This window comes from Ambystoma mexicanum, chromosome 8 (genome assembly GCF_040938575.1).
Source record: "Ambystoma mexicanum isolate Mex_15411 chromosome 8, UKY_AmexF1_1, whole genome shotgun sequence".
NCBI classification, from domain to species: Eukaryota; Metazoa; Chordata; class Amphibia; order Caudata; family Ambystomatidae; genus Ambystoma; species Ambystoma mexicanum.
The window spans coordinates 654,843,691-654,861,374 of record NC_090929.1 but is presented as its reverse complement, the minus strand read 5'-3'; the positions used below and the strand labels follow the sequence as shown (position 1 = coordinate 654,861,374).

Here is a 17,684-nt window from a genome sequence, read left to right as displayed (position 1 = left end):
GCTGTATGGGCGCCTTATACATATTCAATAAATAAAAAGTCCTGCAGTGACTGAAGAAGCTGAACCACTAAGGGAAATGGAAAAGGTCTCTCTTTAGTTGTAAGTAGGGATGCACCATGCAAGTTATAGGCAGCAGTTTTAGGATCACACGAGTATAGTCAAAGACACGTTGGTTGGCAAAACTATTTTGACTTTCCAACAGTTCACATGCTGGTGAGGAACAGAGTTATGTGATATGCCAGTTTTAACTGAATAGAGAGAGGTATATTGGTCCTTCCTGTGTGTTAATACGTTTGCCCTGATAACAAATGACCGAAGCTAACATAGATGTACTTATGCATGCAAAAGAGAAATGTGAAACATGCGATGAACAATGAAGGAGTTATAATTTCGCATGTACCAGTAAACTAGTGTTATGATTGGATGAAAAATATAAGGACAAATTTGATGACAAGATGTGAACATACTTAGTAGTATACGCATTGCAAGCCTGCCTGTTCCTTGGATTTCATTTCAGGTGGTTGACAACCCAAGAGGAATCCAGCCTCCAAAATCACTATAGCCATCCCCATACAATTCCTAGCAGGCTTCAAGAGTTCCCAAGATGCCCAGTCCAGGGCTTTGCTCCCACAGTAGCCATAGTTAGGGACACTTTAAAACGTGGGTGGTCTTCTATTTCCTCCTAGTATTCCTGCCTACAGATGCTGGTCAATTGTGGCCATTTGTGTGAGAATTTAGAAGGGTTATCGCTCTCCTGTTCTCTTGTGAATGGTCACAACACACTTAGGCTCACAGTGACACCCTGGCATTGAGGAAGACTTAAAATCCTGATTGCCCCTCAGACACCAAAGGCATACTCACATCACTAAAACATTTCACACAAATGTGTGCCAGACTGTGACAGTATTCGGAAGGACAGACAATCTGGCCCTTCTCTCCCTTACCTACCCTGTGTGACGTACATCCACATCAACCATTGCACACAGTCTAATGAGCACAGCCTGCATAGGGAGCTCCGAGTACTTTTCTCGCTATAAATGGGTACTGTGACCAATATAGGCAATTTGTCTCCTCTGCCCGAGGGGGAACCACTGCCTCTGGGAGGCAGCCTGCTAAGCTTAACATCCCCTAGGGGACAGAGCAAGCAGGATCCCACCCAGGGTACCCCCACTTAGAGCACAGGCAATCCTCAAAGATGGATATATATTAGTCTCCCTCGCTCCAAGAGTCTAATAGTTTTGTTGGTTATACGGGAGTTAACTTGTATATAACTTGCAAACAGAGATGAGCGCCATGGTTTCTGATCCTTTCCCAACTCTGTCATCCTCTCAGAAGTGAAAGCAGGAGACAGACCCAACCCCTCGCTTTCGGAGGGATAAAGGCCCAATGAGCATTGCTGAAAAGAAGGAAGCAGTGGAGGACCCGCGGGACTGCAGAGGAGCAGAGACCTCCCCCATGTGGAGTGGCAAAAGGAATCTAATGCCCACCCAGCGTGGCGGGTTCAGTGGTGGACAAGCCTGCAGAATGCTTAGCATCTCTGCCGAGACACCAAGGCAAAGAGTCTGACTCAGAAAACTGTCGAGCAATCAAAGCTACTCAAGTGGTGCCAGAAAGGAGCCAGAAACGCAACACCACAAAGGCGCACCTAAAAGCCCACGCAGAAGAGCACCAACCAGAGAGAAAAGGTATGCAGTTGTCCTAGGGAGCTGGGAGGAGAGTGAAACGGCCTACCACAAACTCAACCCCAAGGTGGGATAATCACTACCAAACCCCAAGACAGGGTACAAATGCCTCAACTCCACGGTGGCATATCAGAAACTGAACCCCCAGACACAGTAACCATGACCAAACCCCAAGGAGGGTTACCAGAAACTCATACCCAAGGTACGGTAACCAATACCAAACCCGCAACACCAGGGTAGGGTAACTGAGAGAAATCCCCAAGGTGGGGTAATCTATACCAAACCCCAAGATGGAGTACCTGAAAGACAAGCCAGAGGCGGGGAAACCGAGATGAAACCCTAAGGCAGGGTAACCATAGCCTGATCCCAAGGTAGGTTAAATGCAACCAACCGCCAGGGGGAGTGTGAAACCCGAAACCCCAGAGGGTGGTAGAAACCAGGAGAGATGAAGCAAAATTACCGCTATATGATTCTGTGGTGGGAAGCCCAAGTAGAGGGCCTACATTGGCCTTGTGACCCACGGGGTTACCAGGGTTGAAGAAAGACCCACGACCATCGACCATGTTCCTGACCAGACGAGGAGAAAGGGGCTAGGAATATTCCGAGACATTACTGAAAGAGGCAAATCTGGAAAAAAACACTGCAACTGTTCCTTTTTAAACTGGACAACGGGTCCCAGGCCCAGGACCCGCCTCGGATCAGCAACCAGCCTCCATGTACTTTGTTGGGCAGAGGCCTTATTCTACCTTGGTTGAAGTTTGGATCTTGTTTGTTCTGTTATTGTGGTAGGGACAGAATCCACACTAAATTAGGTTTTCTGGACAACAGACATTGTTTGATTTAGGACAGCCTGGCGAGCACCCTAACACTCCTTTTATTTCACTAGTTTAGGGCCAAGCAACGTAGGGCCTGTTTAGGGTTATTATTTTGGGAAAAATAAAGAAATTGTAAATTCAACATGCCACCTTGTCCGTCTCCTAATTCTGGCTTACCAAAGTACGTATTACTATACTTTCATAGCCTAGTACCAAATAAGGCATCAAACTGTATTGTACTGTATAGCGCTTTGATGCCCTGGGCTTAGTGCGGTCAACAAATGTCAAAATAAATAAATTGTATGTAAATATGCTCTCTGTAAAGTGCTTTGACGAAAGGTCTCTATAAATAGCAAATCATCACCATTAACTGTCTCACCCTGAACCAAAACAAAGTCTGGCATGGCACGGAACAAACGCCTAATAATAACCATTTTGGCATCGAGCCGCTCGGCTCGTTCAACGTCACTGCAGTTTGACCACTCTATTCCCTGACCTTCTGTTACCAGCTACATTCTCCTGTATATTGAGCCTATGCTCTGCTAGGCCACTCTTGGATCCGGCTTGGACAAGTCTACGCGCTCTGAAATTACAACAGTGGCGATTTGGCACCGTGGAAAAGCCTATTAACATAACATAACATAACATAACACAAGTGAATGTTCTGATGGTGCAATCTGGCCATTTTAGGGCAGGTATGGCAACAGTTGCAATTAGATTCTTTTAAACCCTTCTTTGGATGATCGCTAGAGAATTCCCCAGAGTCTGGCAATTGTGGGGAAAGTTGAACTGGATGATCCAGTGTCGTAGGTCATGTTTTATATTTTTAAAGTGCAATATTCGCCATTTATTTGTCTTATTGGCGCAGGCGGCTGTCCTAGATAGCAATATACTAAGAAGGTAGTGGAACACTTTGAATTTGTGACAATTCAGTCTTCTTGTAACATGATTCCCCTGTCAGAAACATGGAATCTGTGATTCTCAAGTTGAAATAGGGGTTTCGTCTCGAAAAATGACACGCTTTCCCCTCTTTTTTCCACAAGGAGAACGGCCAGATAGTAGCAAAACATTTCAATGGCAAATTATTTTTACAATTGCTGAAAAGTGTAGGCAAAAGAATCATCGCAACTCGACTTTTTTTCTCTGTTTTTCTATAATATGCATTATATCGTGGCAACGTTGCGCTTGGACTGTTGGTGCACACACACACACCACTTAATTGTGTCACTTTGTTATTTATTTATTTTATTGTGCATTTGTAAGGCGCTTATACATCAAGTAAATGGTCTTGTGCACTGCAACCAGCTGCACGTGTTGTGTTCGATTGGAAAGCTGAATATACTGGACTCTGAGGTGGACTGGCCTCTGGGGAGCTCTGGTAATTTCCCAGTAGGCTTCTGCACCTTGGGCCTCTCTTGAGCGGTAATCTATTCATAGGAAAGGGGTGGGGCTTGCTGAAAATGTGTAATATGGGGCCACTTGGGAATCATTCCCAGGCCTCTTTTGCTTCCCAGTCCACCCCTGATTGGACTTCCGGTTCAGCTTGGTTTCGGGGGCAGCGCACAGAGGGAAATGATGTGAGAGTCATCAGCCAGTGTGCCACAGAATGTCTAACACTGAAATCACATTCAGCGCTCAGGTTAGGCGATGGCGGCGCGTGGCCACCCATGCATGAAGCATGGCGTGGGACAGACTACATTCTGACGGTGTGATGCGAGGCACGAAATCCAGCTGAATGTGTTCCATCGTCTGCGAAATGAACTCACCGAAGTGTGACACCCACATCCGTCCTCTTCTGCCTGACAACTTTCTCACGTTTAAATACTTAAAGGTGAGAGAAATAGGCGGGGGGGGGGGGTGTTATGCGGGGGGGCATGGGGAGAGCCACGCGGTATGTGGGTGTGAAAGTAGCTGCTCCTGTCCTGCTGCTGGGTGCTTCTGTTGTTACTGTGCGGGACTTTTGCCGGCGTGCCCTGGATGGGTCCCCCATGCCATGCCACGCCTCGGGTGCTGGTGCACACTCGCTGAAGAGTGGAGGGACTGCCACAGCTAGGCCTGGGCATGCGGCGGCCCGGGCAGCACCTAGGCCACCAGCACTGGGCGCCCTTTATGAATGACTACAAGGGTGCCTCTGCGCAAACTGACGATGGCAATGCTTGGCCTTTGGTGGCCAGGGTTTGGCGTTCTGTCATTTCCAAGGAGCACCCACTGTTGAATACACACTGAATATGCATGGGCGGCCCTCCCCTCTTGCAAAATATGGGAAATCCCAATTGCCTGTGCACGTGTTGTTTTTTCCAAAGCATGCACATAATGATCACGGCCCAGGGCTGATGCATTGAAAGTCGGCCACCCAGGAGGTGTCAGATTTTGTGTGAGTCACGCAGGGTGCCCTCTTGGAGTGAGCGAAGGGGTCTAGATTCTAAGTCAGGGTCGTCCAACTCCAAGCCTCGAGGTCCAGAAACCCATCAGATTTTCTGCATATCCCTCATTAATATTCACGAGAACACATTCACATACGTTTAGAATCATTGCATGCAAATTTATCTCATGAATATTAATGAGGGGTAGCCTGAAAATCGGACTTGTGTCCGGCCCTGAATCCTGGATTTGGACAATCTTGCTCCAAGGGAACATCTGGGCTTGCCCTCGAGGGCCATAGTGGAGCATTCACATATGATGCCCTGGTACTCTCCAACTCCCCCTCCACAACCAACACTTTTGGGAGAGTCCGGGATGGCACGTGCAACCTCTCATTGCAGCAAAAGCCACACTGACAGGATTTGTAAAGTCGCAACATTTACTTCAGCATTAGAGAGCTCCTAGTTGGGACCTTCAGGTCCTCTTCATTGATTAGTGGAAGAGATTTAAGTGAAATCTAAATCAGTGGTACGCCGCACCACAAGTTCCTTTGCATTTTACAGCGGGTACCTTTAGTTCAAAGGCTCAAGAAACGCCTCCTTGATGGTTTTTCTTTCTCCTGAGCGAAATATTCAATTGGCTCAGGCCGGGCATTCAAGCACTGCCACTTTCGCAGGTCTCAGCTAGGCAGGCACGCACGCACGTAGCATCCGTGGCTCTGCAGGTCGTTAAGGTGCTCAGGTTGCAAACACATTTCTTTTATCAGTGGCAGAGCATCCTATATGCATGATGGACATTTCCAACTCAAAGAGCTCGCAAAGCACCAGCTACCTTGCAGATCTGTGATAGTTAAAGTGAACGACACAAAGCGCCCATTTAAAGATTTGTGGATATGCATGATGTCTACTATCTTGACATGCAAACAAAGAACGTTGTTTTATGTCACTAATCAAACGTTTTCAACGTCAGGAATAAGAACGAGCGGGAGGTTTGTGACAAAGAATCTAAGTTAATTACACAACTTCTTTTATTGCATGTCTGAAATCACGGAAAGTACAGTGGGCTTAAATGCATTTTTCAGGTGGACGTTATCTTACATATGAGGACTTATAGTTTACCATTCGGATGTGAAAAGTGAAGCCACAATGATATTCTTTTGGCTTAACATGTTGCTATACAGATTTACATGTCAGATTTACATGTCGTCATGTGGCTTTATTATGTTTTTTGTACGTAAACTCTATAAGACATTATTACTCTAAGCCTTGAAATCCAAACGTTTTGTACCGAGTAAACCTTGGAAGTTACATGATCAAATTTGAAGAGTGGATTAAAATCCCAGCTTCACGGTATAGCCAAAGTGTGTGATCCCTCCCCTCCGCCATCTGTCCGGCCATCCCACTCCCTCCTTTTTGGATTCAGCCAGAGCAGAGGCGGTGCTATGGGGCTCTGGGCTCTATTGCCCTGGATCTTTTGGTTGTAGCCCCGGATAGAAACTCAGGGGCTACAACCAAAAGCCTAGCTAGCCTCGAATCCTGACAGTCCCGACATTAGCATAGCCCCAGATCTTTTCCAGACCTAGCAACACCCCAGAGCCAGAGTAGCACTCGTTATTTATTCCACATCCACCACTCGTTAGTGTGGATTTCCGGACAGGTGACCTTGCCACTCTGTCTCATTATGCTGCTCATTCGTGGGCTTATCGCCTAGCCACACGGACAGGCGTCATTTTAGTAATGTGGCCGTGCACCTTTCCTATTCACCAAATTAGATATGTAAGGTGCCAGCCTGGATGACAGCTTGCCCGGATGCAAGGAAGTTTGCTTGGCATCTGGTGGATTCAGGTGGATTCTGGGAAGGTTGGGCCTAACAAATAACAGTGCTACTTATGTGCTATGAAAGTGGGCAGAAGGATGAAGGGAGAGGGATCTGTCGCACACCCAAGCTCTGCCAACATGTCAGTGGCATGGAAACATTGGGAGATGCCGTCACTTGCGTACAGGCTAGCGTGCCTCTGCTAAGTAGCGCATTGTGAAATTGGATTGCTTTACCCCAGAGAGACAGCCATGTGCTTACTGAGGGAATTCCCCAGGAAGAGAGGCTTTAGAAAGGGTTAGGCTGTAGGCTCATGACTTTCTTGAGGCAGCGTCTTCACTTATTTCATGAGGGAATATTGCTGCCAGAAGACAATTTACCGGCCTCTAACGGTGCACGCAACTACTCTCTACCTTCTTGCACCCTGAAAAGCTTCCGATCTTTCTTATCTGCATGCCACACAAATCCTCTGTACACTCTGTCAGCATGTGAAGTCAAGTGACGTCACCTGCATGGTGTCACAGAGCTGTAAATAAAACTCTTCTATGGGAACAAACTGAATTTTGTATTTTTGGTGTCTTCTAGGAAAACTGTTGAAGCATGTTTTACCGCCACATGGGCGACAAGTCAGACTTCCTATGACCACATTTTAACATGTCTTGGACTCGGGTGCTTGTGCATTAGCCATATTATTGCATACGTCCTTTAACTTTGCATCAAAGGTTTCTTCTGGATTCCTACCTCAGGCAAGATGGCCGCGTTTGTAGCATTTTTAAAAAAAATAGAATTAGATAGCAAGGCCGATGCTCTCTGATGGTAGTCTGCTTTTCTTTTTCATGCAATTCGAAGCATTCCAGAAGTCTCTTGCTTTCCTTCAAAACAGGTCATTAAGCATGCATTGTCTTTCAGCAGCTGAACTGTTCTGGGAAAGGAAATATTACCTGGGACATGATTATATCCTAACGAGGGAGATGGTTCTTAAGCCCCTGGGCTGTTTCAAAGATTTTCTCCTGCAGAGTCTGTAGCCCATATTTAGTTTCATCCTCCCCCGGATTAGTTCAATCCAAGTGCCGGCATCGCGCTGAAGCACCGCCGGTCCCATTGTTGAGTTTGTCAGACGACCTCCAACATCGTTCCGGGGCGCTCCACGTTGTTGCGTAGTGCTGGGAGCACCACTGATCGGATTGTTGAGGTTGTCAGAAGAGCGGCAACATTGTTCAGGCACACTCTAAGCACTTGTGTGGTGCTGGAGCACCACTGATCAGGTTGTTGAGGTTGTCAGAAGAGCGCCAACATTGTTCAGGCACACTCTAAGAACCTGCGTGCTGCTGGTGCGCCACCTATCCAGTTGTTGATGTTAGAAGAGCACCAACATTGCTCAGGGACACTCCAAGTACTTGCGAAGTGCTGGAGCACCGCTGATCCCGTTGTTGAGTTTGTCAGAAGAGCGCCAACATTGTTCAGGCACACTCTAAGCACTTGCGTGGTGCTGGTGCGCCACTTATCCGGTTGTTGATGTTGTCAGAAGAGAGCCAACATTGTTCAGGCACACTCCAAGTACTTGCGTATGATATGATATGATATTTTATTTGTATCGCGCTCATACACACGTGTTTCAGAGCTGAAGCACCACCTCTCGGATATTGAGTTTGCCAGAACACCACCAACATTATTCATGCTTTTCTCGGACATGGGCTGCGAGGGGCAGGGAGATTCCTTTGATCTGTTGGGTCATCTCTTGGTCTGCCATAGTAATTACAGACTGGCTTAAATGCAGTCAAATAGAATCTGAGGGTATGAACTATCACATCAGAAATCCTAGGTGCAATCAAGCGATATGCTATGCAGCTATCCAGGGCAGGGCTGGTTGATAGGGAAATCGAGACAGGCCCTATCTGGCATGGTATTTCCTTATACAGACAAAAAACAGGCATGTAAACCTAGGAACCTGTCTCCATCCAGGACAATTGTAATTGGTTATTTATAACGTGCTTGAGACGCGGACCCGGGGATCGAACCTGTGATGCTCTGTGTCATCTTGCTTCCAAGACGAGCGCGTTCCCCCTGAGCTATCCTCCCGAGACTACAATCCATTTCAACCGTCTTTACACATGCACATTTTCTTGGCTGTTTTTAAAGAGTATGTGGTGGGTGGTGGCTGCAGACGCATTTGCACCCTTAAAAAGTAGGTGGTTTTCTAATCAGTAATATCGAATGGCTAAAATGATGATGGCCTCGCTTAAATTCAGCTAGGAGCAGAAATTCGTTTTATTTATGCATGCAAAATGTCTAATGACATAGGTGGATAACTGCATTACATCTGAACACACGAGCCCCAGCTTCGTGCCAAAAGAGGCGGGTGCACTAGGCCGCAAAGTGGTGTCCGCTGCTTCTCACGTGATGGTGCAGCAGTTACCCGGTCAGACTAAAAGGCAGACAATGGGCCTCATTATGAGGGAGGCGGTAGGGGGTTAACGGGGCCCGTAGATTTGCCGGCCCCGTTAACCACCTACCACCTCATTACGAGGTCCGCTTGCTGGACCCGCTAAGGACACCTGGTTTTACCAGACGTCCTTAGCGGGTCCCGCGAGCGGTCCAGCATGTTAACAATAGGCCCGTCATTAACGGGCCCGTTGTTAGCATGCTCACCATTCCCATTGAGCCCTATGGGGGCTCAAATGGGAATGGGGATGGACCGGGTCTGGGTTCCTTGAATGGGGAAATACCGGGCCCTCCAAGGTCGGAATGGCCCGGTATTTCCCCATTCAGGGAACCCGCACCCCGCACCCGGTACCCGGAATGGTGGTAGCCATGCTGCAAAAAGCGGCATGGTTACCTCCAGGGTCGTAATGAGGCCCACTATGTTCTGGCCACCAGTCACGGAATAAGGAAATAAATATCATACTCGTCTTTAACTCTTGATTCTCCTCTGTGCATTCACCCATGTTTTTCGCGATTGTGTGATTTTTGGTTGTGCATTCTTTGTATTGTAATACAGATGACAAAATGTTGTTGCCGTTCATACGATAATAGAGTAGCTGCCTCCACACTACTCTTGCACTCAGCCCCTGCTGTCTAAAGGCCCTGAAAGGGTTCACTCAAAGTACCCGGGGGGGGGGCGTCTGTCCACGCTGTGGTCTCCCAGGTATTGCTACATTAGTCCTGAGGTCAGATGGAGCGTGCTGCCCGGATTTTAAACTCTATGCCCTAGATAGGTGGACATTTTAACTCAGACATTTTGGATCCTTATGGCAGTATAGAAACACCTAAAGATGAACAACTTTCCTAATGCAAGCCTCGCCCTTTCTGTGCGTTCTTCATGGCAAGGTGCATACATTTCTTCATGCTTATTGCCAAGAACTTGACCCAAGATGGCCCTCAGTGAAAACCATTGAAGATACTCTCACTCTTGGGTGGGGGTGGGGGCAGTACATAAAAGGTAAGGAAGTGGGTGACATTACCTAATATCTGAACTGGGAGGATAGCTCAGGGGCAACGTGTTTGTGTTGGAAGCAAGACAACGCAGAGCAACACAGGTTCTAATTATGTTTTTTTTTTAAATAAAAGATTAATGAATTAGTAACATACAAAACCTTGAAAAGGTGAATAGAATAGTGGAATACGTCAAAGAGATCAGCTGATCATTAAATTATATGATGGCGGATCAGGGGAAAGTAACACTATATTACATTTAAAGGATAGACAGGCAGGGCTGTCAATCACGAGAATAAAAACATAGCATCCGACTATGGTTCGAAGAGTTGCAACGAAGAGATATCAGCGATGTTGGGGCATGCATTATCAGCTTACAATAAAATGGATCTCTTGCCAACTGTTTTACCAAAATAGGTATTTTCATTGATAGCTCACAATGGTGAATTGTTGGCCAATGTTACAATCTCCGTAGCATAAACATAATACCGTACATAGAAATGCAATCTTATCACCAAATGCCCTGTTTGGGGCACCTTCTGAGCAAAGAATTCTAAATGCGAGTGTAATGGTGTGGTGGCCCTTTGAGCATGTCTGTGCATCTAATTGTTATGCTAAAGGATCTTATACCACGCAGAGTTGTCACCTGCATGGTCTCTTGACGCTCTGATGGGTCTGTAATGCGAGGGGTGCGGGGGACTGGTTAGTCAGCTTTGAGCAGGAAATAGAGCAATAGAGCTGTGATGTGCTGCTGACCGTTTCAGTTTGGAGACACCATTCACTGAGCGTAGGTGTGGTTTTTGGTTGTTGGCCGCCATGGTGTGGTGCGAGATTATGTGAGGTTTGTTTCATTGTTGTGCTGTTGTGAAGTACATGCGGTTTGTGGTGCTGTAAAGGTATGGTTGTGTTTAGTTCAGAGTTGTATGTAGAAGTGTGGGTTTTAGAATGGTTTGTTATTGGCAGTACATTTCCTGCCCCTGCTGTTCTGACTAAATGCGATCCATCTCCCTTCTACTGTCGATCATTCTAGAGTGTAGCAATTAACACCCCCACAAGATCCTCCAGTGGTAATGTGTTTCCTGTGGCCCGTGGTCAGCCCGTGGGCTGCCTGCTTTCTGCAGCAAGCCCTATTCCTTTATGTGTGACGAGTTTCACCCTTAGTGGTCCGATTAAGTGGGACACATCTCCCTTCCCTGTTTCCACCTATGGCTCTCTATCAGGATGCACTTCAGGTCTAAAACCATCCCTCCCAGTCAGATGCCGCTTTTCCTCCCTGCCCTCCACTCCGGTCCGGCCTATTCCCTACTCCTTTTCTGTTGTGTGTTCATTTCATGTTGCATGGAAGTTGTCCAGTCGTTTTCATTCCCGTTCTGAGCTGAAGAGCCAGGTTTTTAGAAGTTTTCTGAATTTTAGGTGGTCCTTCATAGTTCGTATTTCTCTGGGCAGAGAATTCCAAAGTTTTACACCTATGCAAGAGAATTCTGATCCACCAGGTGTTTTCCTTGTGTATGGTTTTAGGTACTAATCGGATGTCATCACTGGATCGAAGTGTTCTAGTTGGCTTGTACCTGGTGATTTTCTTTTGTATGAATTCAGCTCCTTGGCCATGGATTTCTCTGTGTGTTATGCACATTGTTTTGAAGGTTATTCTTTTTATGACTACAAGCCATTGTAACATCCTTAGCGATGGTGTGATGTGGTCCCTTCGTGGGAGTTTGAGGAGAAGTCAGGCAGCTGAATCCTGTATTTGTTGCAGTTTCCTCAGTAAGTTCTGCCATTCTGACCTATACGCTGTTGACGTAGTCTATCCTGGACATGATGAGGGAGATGATGGCCGGTGTTTTGTGCGGGAAAGAGAGGAATAGTAGAATCTTTCTGATTGTGTGTAGATGGAAGAAGCATTTCTTAATTATCGCATTTACTTGCGGTTCTAGAGTTAACTTGTTGTTCATTAGGATTCCAAGGTTTTTTACAACTTTGGATGGTGTGGGTAGCGTTCCCAGTTCTGTGGGCCATGGGATGTACTGGTTGTTTCCTTGGTTGTCAAGTGTGATCATGATTTTTATCTAGTCCAGGTTGATTTTCAGGTTATTACTATTCATCCATTGGTAGAGTTTTTTGAGACAGTCTATTAGCGTTATATTCTCCTCTTCTTTATCGCTGATTTTATAGATGATTTGCGTGCCATCTGCATAGTTGTAGCATGTGAAGCTGTGTCTTTTGATGAGGTTGATATGTGGTGTCATATAGATGTTGAAGAATAGCTGGGATAACGAGGAGCCTTGTGGTACTCCACAGGTGGTGTCCCGTGGTGTGGGTTTGAATGGTTTTATCCATACTGTTTAGGTTCTTTCGGACAAGAAAGATTTAAACCAGAGCAGCACTGTGTCGACGATTCCTATTTCTTCCAGTCTCTTGATGAGGATGTTATGGTTGACTGTGTCAAATGCAGCAGACCGGTCCAGTAGTATCAGCGCTGACTTCATGTTGGAGTCCGCATTGGTCTTTAGGACATTCTAATTGTTCTTTATTTGGCACAATGGCAGGTCTTGAGCTTTTCCTTGATACCAACAATTCAGAAAATTCAATTAGATGTCTAGATACTTGCTAGAGGCACCAGCTACCATCACTGACCTAACTTTCAGAAATGTTTGCAGGCAACAACATGACTTTTCGTGTGGTGAGATAACTTGCCTCTGAAATGCAAAGTGTCATTCAACCTTCGAATCAGTGGATATTATTTTTTCCAGGTTTCATTAACTGTGCTTCATTTTCCCACTTGCCAGGTGAACATGATGAACCTGGCAGAGCACATTATTGAAGCCACCCCGGACAGGATCAAGCGGGAGGACTTTGTGCCCATGCAGCCACCTCTCGCAGAGAGGGCGGACAGCGCTGCCATTAGCACCACGATGAGCTGGCTGGCCAGTTACCTTGCTGATGCTGATCACCTCCCAAGTGCTTCTCAGATAAGGTGAGTCTCACCAAAATGCAGACCTGGAGGGCTAAAAAGCAAGGGGCATGAGCTTGGTGGGAGTGCTCGAGTGCACGCAGCGCTCTCCTTCATCTGAAGGAAATGACTAACCACATTCCCTCGTGCTTCTGCAAGACACAGCATCCTATTTATTGAGTGATTCCAGGTATCTTCATAGCCAGAAGAAAGAAGTGAAGGGTAACCATCAACTGTGGGACCTGTCCACTGGAACTTTATAACAATGGCAGATAAGAATCCCTCTTTCCCCAATTACAGAAAGATAGATATTCTGCTAATGATCTCAGGGTTCCCCTTATCCCAAGGGGCACCCGAGGCATTCTGGTTTCTTATAAAATCTCATTAAGTGACATTTACTAATCGAAGAAGCATGCCACCTGGCATTTGGTTGGCAGGGTGTGTTATAGTTTCTAAGTGTCATAGACATCTGAAGATTTTAAGTATTCAAACTTGTGCTTACTCCTACCACAGTCTCCCGACGTTCGATACCCAAGGCCACGCTTGATTTTCATTAGGCTGCCTTCGAAATCTCCTTTTGACCCAGGTCGAAGTTCTGCCCTGCGTGACTTATTTACGTTAAATGACATGGTTCTCTTTCCTTCTATCACTCGGAATATGATCTCACTCCTCAAAAAATTTCAGGAGTCAGTGCATTTTGTGGATTATCCCATGGTACACTGCAGATTTTTTGTTCTTGGTTCTGTAACTTGTAGCTCTAATTGTAGCATAGGCACTGCAGCTGACTGCATAGCAGTAGCAAAAAAGTATATCTAGAGATCTAGAGGGATGTACCAATGCAGAATGTGCACACTCAAATCCCTTCGGTTGGAACCGAGGCCATGCGGTTTAGGACACAAGCGTCACTGCGCCATGCACTTTCTGCAGGAGTGTAGGAAGTGCAGGGCAAGGGATGGTTTTGTAGGAAGGATGCAGTGAAGCAAGGAAGGGAGAGCTGCTCAGCATTAAACCTTTATTTAAGTGGAGCATTGCTGAATCCCCCCACTCCACGTTGTGATATAAGCACTCTTCAGTCCATGCATATTCCAGGCGTATCCATTGCCACAAGGTGCAGACCCACGCATGCTGCATACATATGGTCCCTGCCATTCCCCATACTAGACCAACAACACCTCAATCTCAACCTAACATCTCAGTCCCATAAACCTGGCTCCAGATTTGGACTAAACTGCATTGGGCCCTTTGAGTTTTGTTCTAACCATGTCTCAGGGCTTACAAAACTCCATTTATACGCATTCTACAACCATAAGAGTTGCATGAAAGCATCAGGACACCAATGGATCTGCCCCCCTTTGCAATTAAATGTATTCAAGAAAGCAAAGGGGTGATCCCCCAGCATGAGACAGGGGAGAAACTGAAGCATCTCCAGAAAGCAAAAGGGGTGGTCCCCAAGCATGAGACACAGGAGAAACTGAAGCATCTCCAGAAAGCAAAGGGGTGGTCCCCAAGCATGAGACACAGGAGAAACTGAAGCATCTCCAGAAAGCAAAGGGGTGGTCCCAATGCATGAGACAGGGGAGAAACTGAAGCATCTCCAGAAAGCAAAGGAGTGGTCCCCAAGCATGAGACACAGGAGAAACTGAAGCATCTCCAGAAAGCAAAGTAGTGGTCCCCAAGCATGAGACACAGGAGAAACTGAAGCATCTCCAGAAAGCAAAGGGGTGGTCCCCAAGCATGAGACACAGGAGAAACTGAAGCATTTCCAGAAAGCAAAGGGGTGGTCCCCAAGCATGAGACAGGGAAGAAACTAAAGCACCTCCAGAAAGCAAAGGGGTGGTCCCCAAGCATGAGACATGGGAGAAACTGAAGCATCACCAGAGAGAGAGCAAAGGGGTGGTCCCCAGGCATGAGACACAGGAGAAACTGAAGCAAATAGCTATCCCTTGACTGCCAGAAAGAAGACAGAGGGGAACTTGACAGACCAGGCCACAATCCACTTATCTGCCGAGGAGACAAGTAGTTTCTTAAAAGACTATTTTTAGAATTAGTTGTAATGATTTGGCGGTGGAATAGGAGAGGATTAGTGGCGGACTGCAACAAAGAACTCTCACCCAGATGTTGGGTCAAACTCAGATAAGGAGTAGGGTCAATTAGAGGAAGTCATTCCAAAACCATAGGGCATTAGACGTGTCAGTATATTCAAGGGCCTAGGAAGCAAGGATCCTGCCTACCTTTTCAATCATAAGTGGGACTGCTAAAATGTGTCATATCACCTGGACCATAAAATAAGCCTGGCACTAGCAAGTAGGAATTGTGAGAACAAACGGTAAGTACATTCAAGTGCAAGAAGGGGAGAAAAGGTATTGATCTAAAGTCTGAAGCCGATATGCCAAGCCAAGGTTGTGACAGACATAGAAATAATGCCTGTGGTGCATGTCTGCAGTTCATGCATCCTTGTGCAGGGATGTCCAAATCCAGGCCTTGAGGGCCAGAAACATGTCAGATGATCAGGCTATCCCTCACTAATATTAATGAGACAAATTTGCATACACTGATTCTAAATGTATGCAGATGTATCTCATGAATATTAATCAGGGCAGGGGAGTTGCTAGGTCTGGAAAAGACCCGGGGCTACACTGATGTTAGAACTGTTGGGACTGGGGGCTAGCTAGCCTTTTGGCTGTAGCTCCTGAGATTCTATCCGGGGCTACAACCAAAAGATCAGGGGCTATAGCCCCCTTACCCCCCCCCCTAGCAACGCCCCTGAATCAGGGTTATCCCTAGTCTGCTTATGATTTTGTGAAAGTATACAAAAACTGTTAGAAGACTGTCTCCGCACTTGGCACTAGTATTCACAGTAAATTGAGTTAATCATGCAGTTACACAAAAAATAATACGGTCCACGCATTAAGTCCAGAGTGGTATTTTTTGTATTCTGGTTATACAGTAGTCCAATGGTATAGCCGACACGTGTTTCGACCAGTGGGGTCGTTATTAAGGCTATTTAAATCCATACAGGCCGGAATCAATCAAAAGAAAACGAAGTATCATTGCCATATTATAAAAAGTAAATGCAATTGGTACGGCAATAAGACTCAAAACCTTATATGCCATGTAATGAAAATTATTTTGTGAACACATACCACACAGGTTGTTGTGAGTTTGAAGAATGCAAGCATCCATGGAAAAAATGAAATGAAAGAAAAACAAATTCAATTCACAATGAATGTCAATGGTAAAATGAAATTTCAGTTGGGCATTATGATGATATGTACATTCTGTAAAAAGCTGAGACCAAGATATATTTGTGCACTGTTAGGAATAGCAAGCATCCATAATGGTTGACCACTTATTGGAAACTCATGTCACCCTTGTATTGTGTGAAAAGAGGAATGGGCCCTTTGCCCTCGATCATGATCCACCAAAGTGTATTGACTGATAATAATACCAAATTTTGGGTGATTTTGCAGTGTCTTATTTCAATGTTCTAATGAGATGCTCTCAACCGAGGTCCAAAATAAGAGTTTCTTCTTAAAGAAAAAAAGCTGATGTTTCCTGCCCAGCTGAACATTTGAACCTGGCCTTTTCTTAAACCTCAGGATGTTGGGACACATCTTTCAGCCCAGCCCCACTAAAAGCAAACGGATGGATGTGGTAGCACTCGTAGCCTCAGGCCTAGATCGTGCTCACGGCACCGACCTTGGTTTGTTCGTTAATTGCTGATGGACTTGCGGGGCACTGAGAATACCTCTGCTAGGTTCCTGGTTGGTGTAATATGGAAATGACATATTTTCCCAGAGATCCGCCTGCTACACTGGCTCATTATCTAAAAGCATTCAAAGTTTAGCTCTCTCTGTACGTATGTATCTATGTATGTATGTATGTATGTATTTATGTATTGGGTTGTATTTAGCCTGAGACTAGCTGGGAAGCAAGAGTGTGCTCCAACAACAAGTTTGTAGAATTTCATGATACAAATATGTGGACGCAGTTGGAAGTGTAGATAGACTAGTGGGGGTACAGTTAGAAGGGAATGGACATAGGGGATGCAAAGGGGTACGTGCAGGAATGCAGTTTAGGGCGGGATAGCAGATCCAGTTTTGTTCGAAGAAGACCTGCAGATGATCGGTCCATGGGATCTGCTGTGAAGAGATCCACCTTCAGGCCTTTGCCTGATCCACTCGGACGGCTTCCAACAAATTCCCCAGTTGCCTGTGGCAACGTTTACATCTTACAGCCCCTCCGCAACACTAAAAAGCAGTCTCAGACAGGCCGCTGGGTGCCGCCCCGAGTGGATAGAGCCTGAACTGGAGGCTACGTCGGCGCAGTTGTAAGACCATCGCTTTGGGATGTTCTCCCGATGCGTATGGCTGATCACTTACGGGTTCAGAAATGGAAAGCCCTGATTATTTTTGCAGGACCTGTAACATTTCTTTTTATCTTTGCCACTATTAGCATGATTACATAGTTGCCATTTCTAGAGCGTTTGTGCCAAAGGGACAACAATGTCGACATACCCAAAAGACTAACATATATGTATTTATTTATTTTTTACATAGCACCTTCATCCAAAGTGTTTTAACCCATGAACGAGCCAGAACAACAGCAAATCAGGTTAACACAATGACC

At 46.0% G+C, this 17,684-nt stretch overlaps 1 protein-coding gene across 2 annotated transcripts in view; it reads left to right on the top strand.

Moving 5' to 3' along the window:
* The window catches only part of CAMTA1 (calmodulin binding transcription activator 1), a 3,643,069-nt gene that overhangs the window by 3,514,345 nt on the left and 111,040 nt on the right, over positions 1–17,684 (top strand). For both annotated transcript variants that reach the window (XM_069610416.1, XM_069610415.1), the window contains one exon: positions 12,892–13,079. In XM_069610416.1, coding sequence (XP_069466517.1) covers positions 12,892–13,079 — 188 coding nt within the window. The remainder of the gene's footprint in view (positions 1–12,891; positions 13,080–17,684) is intronic.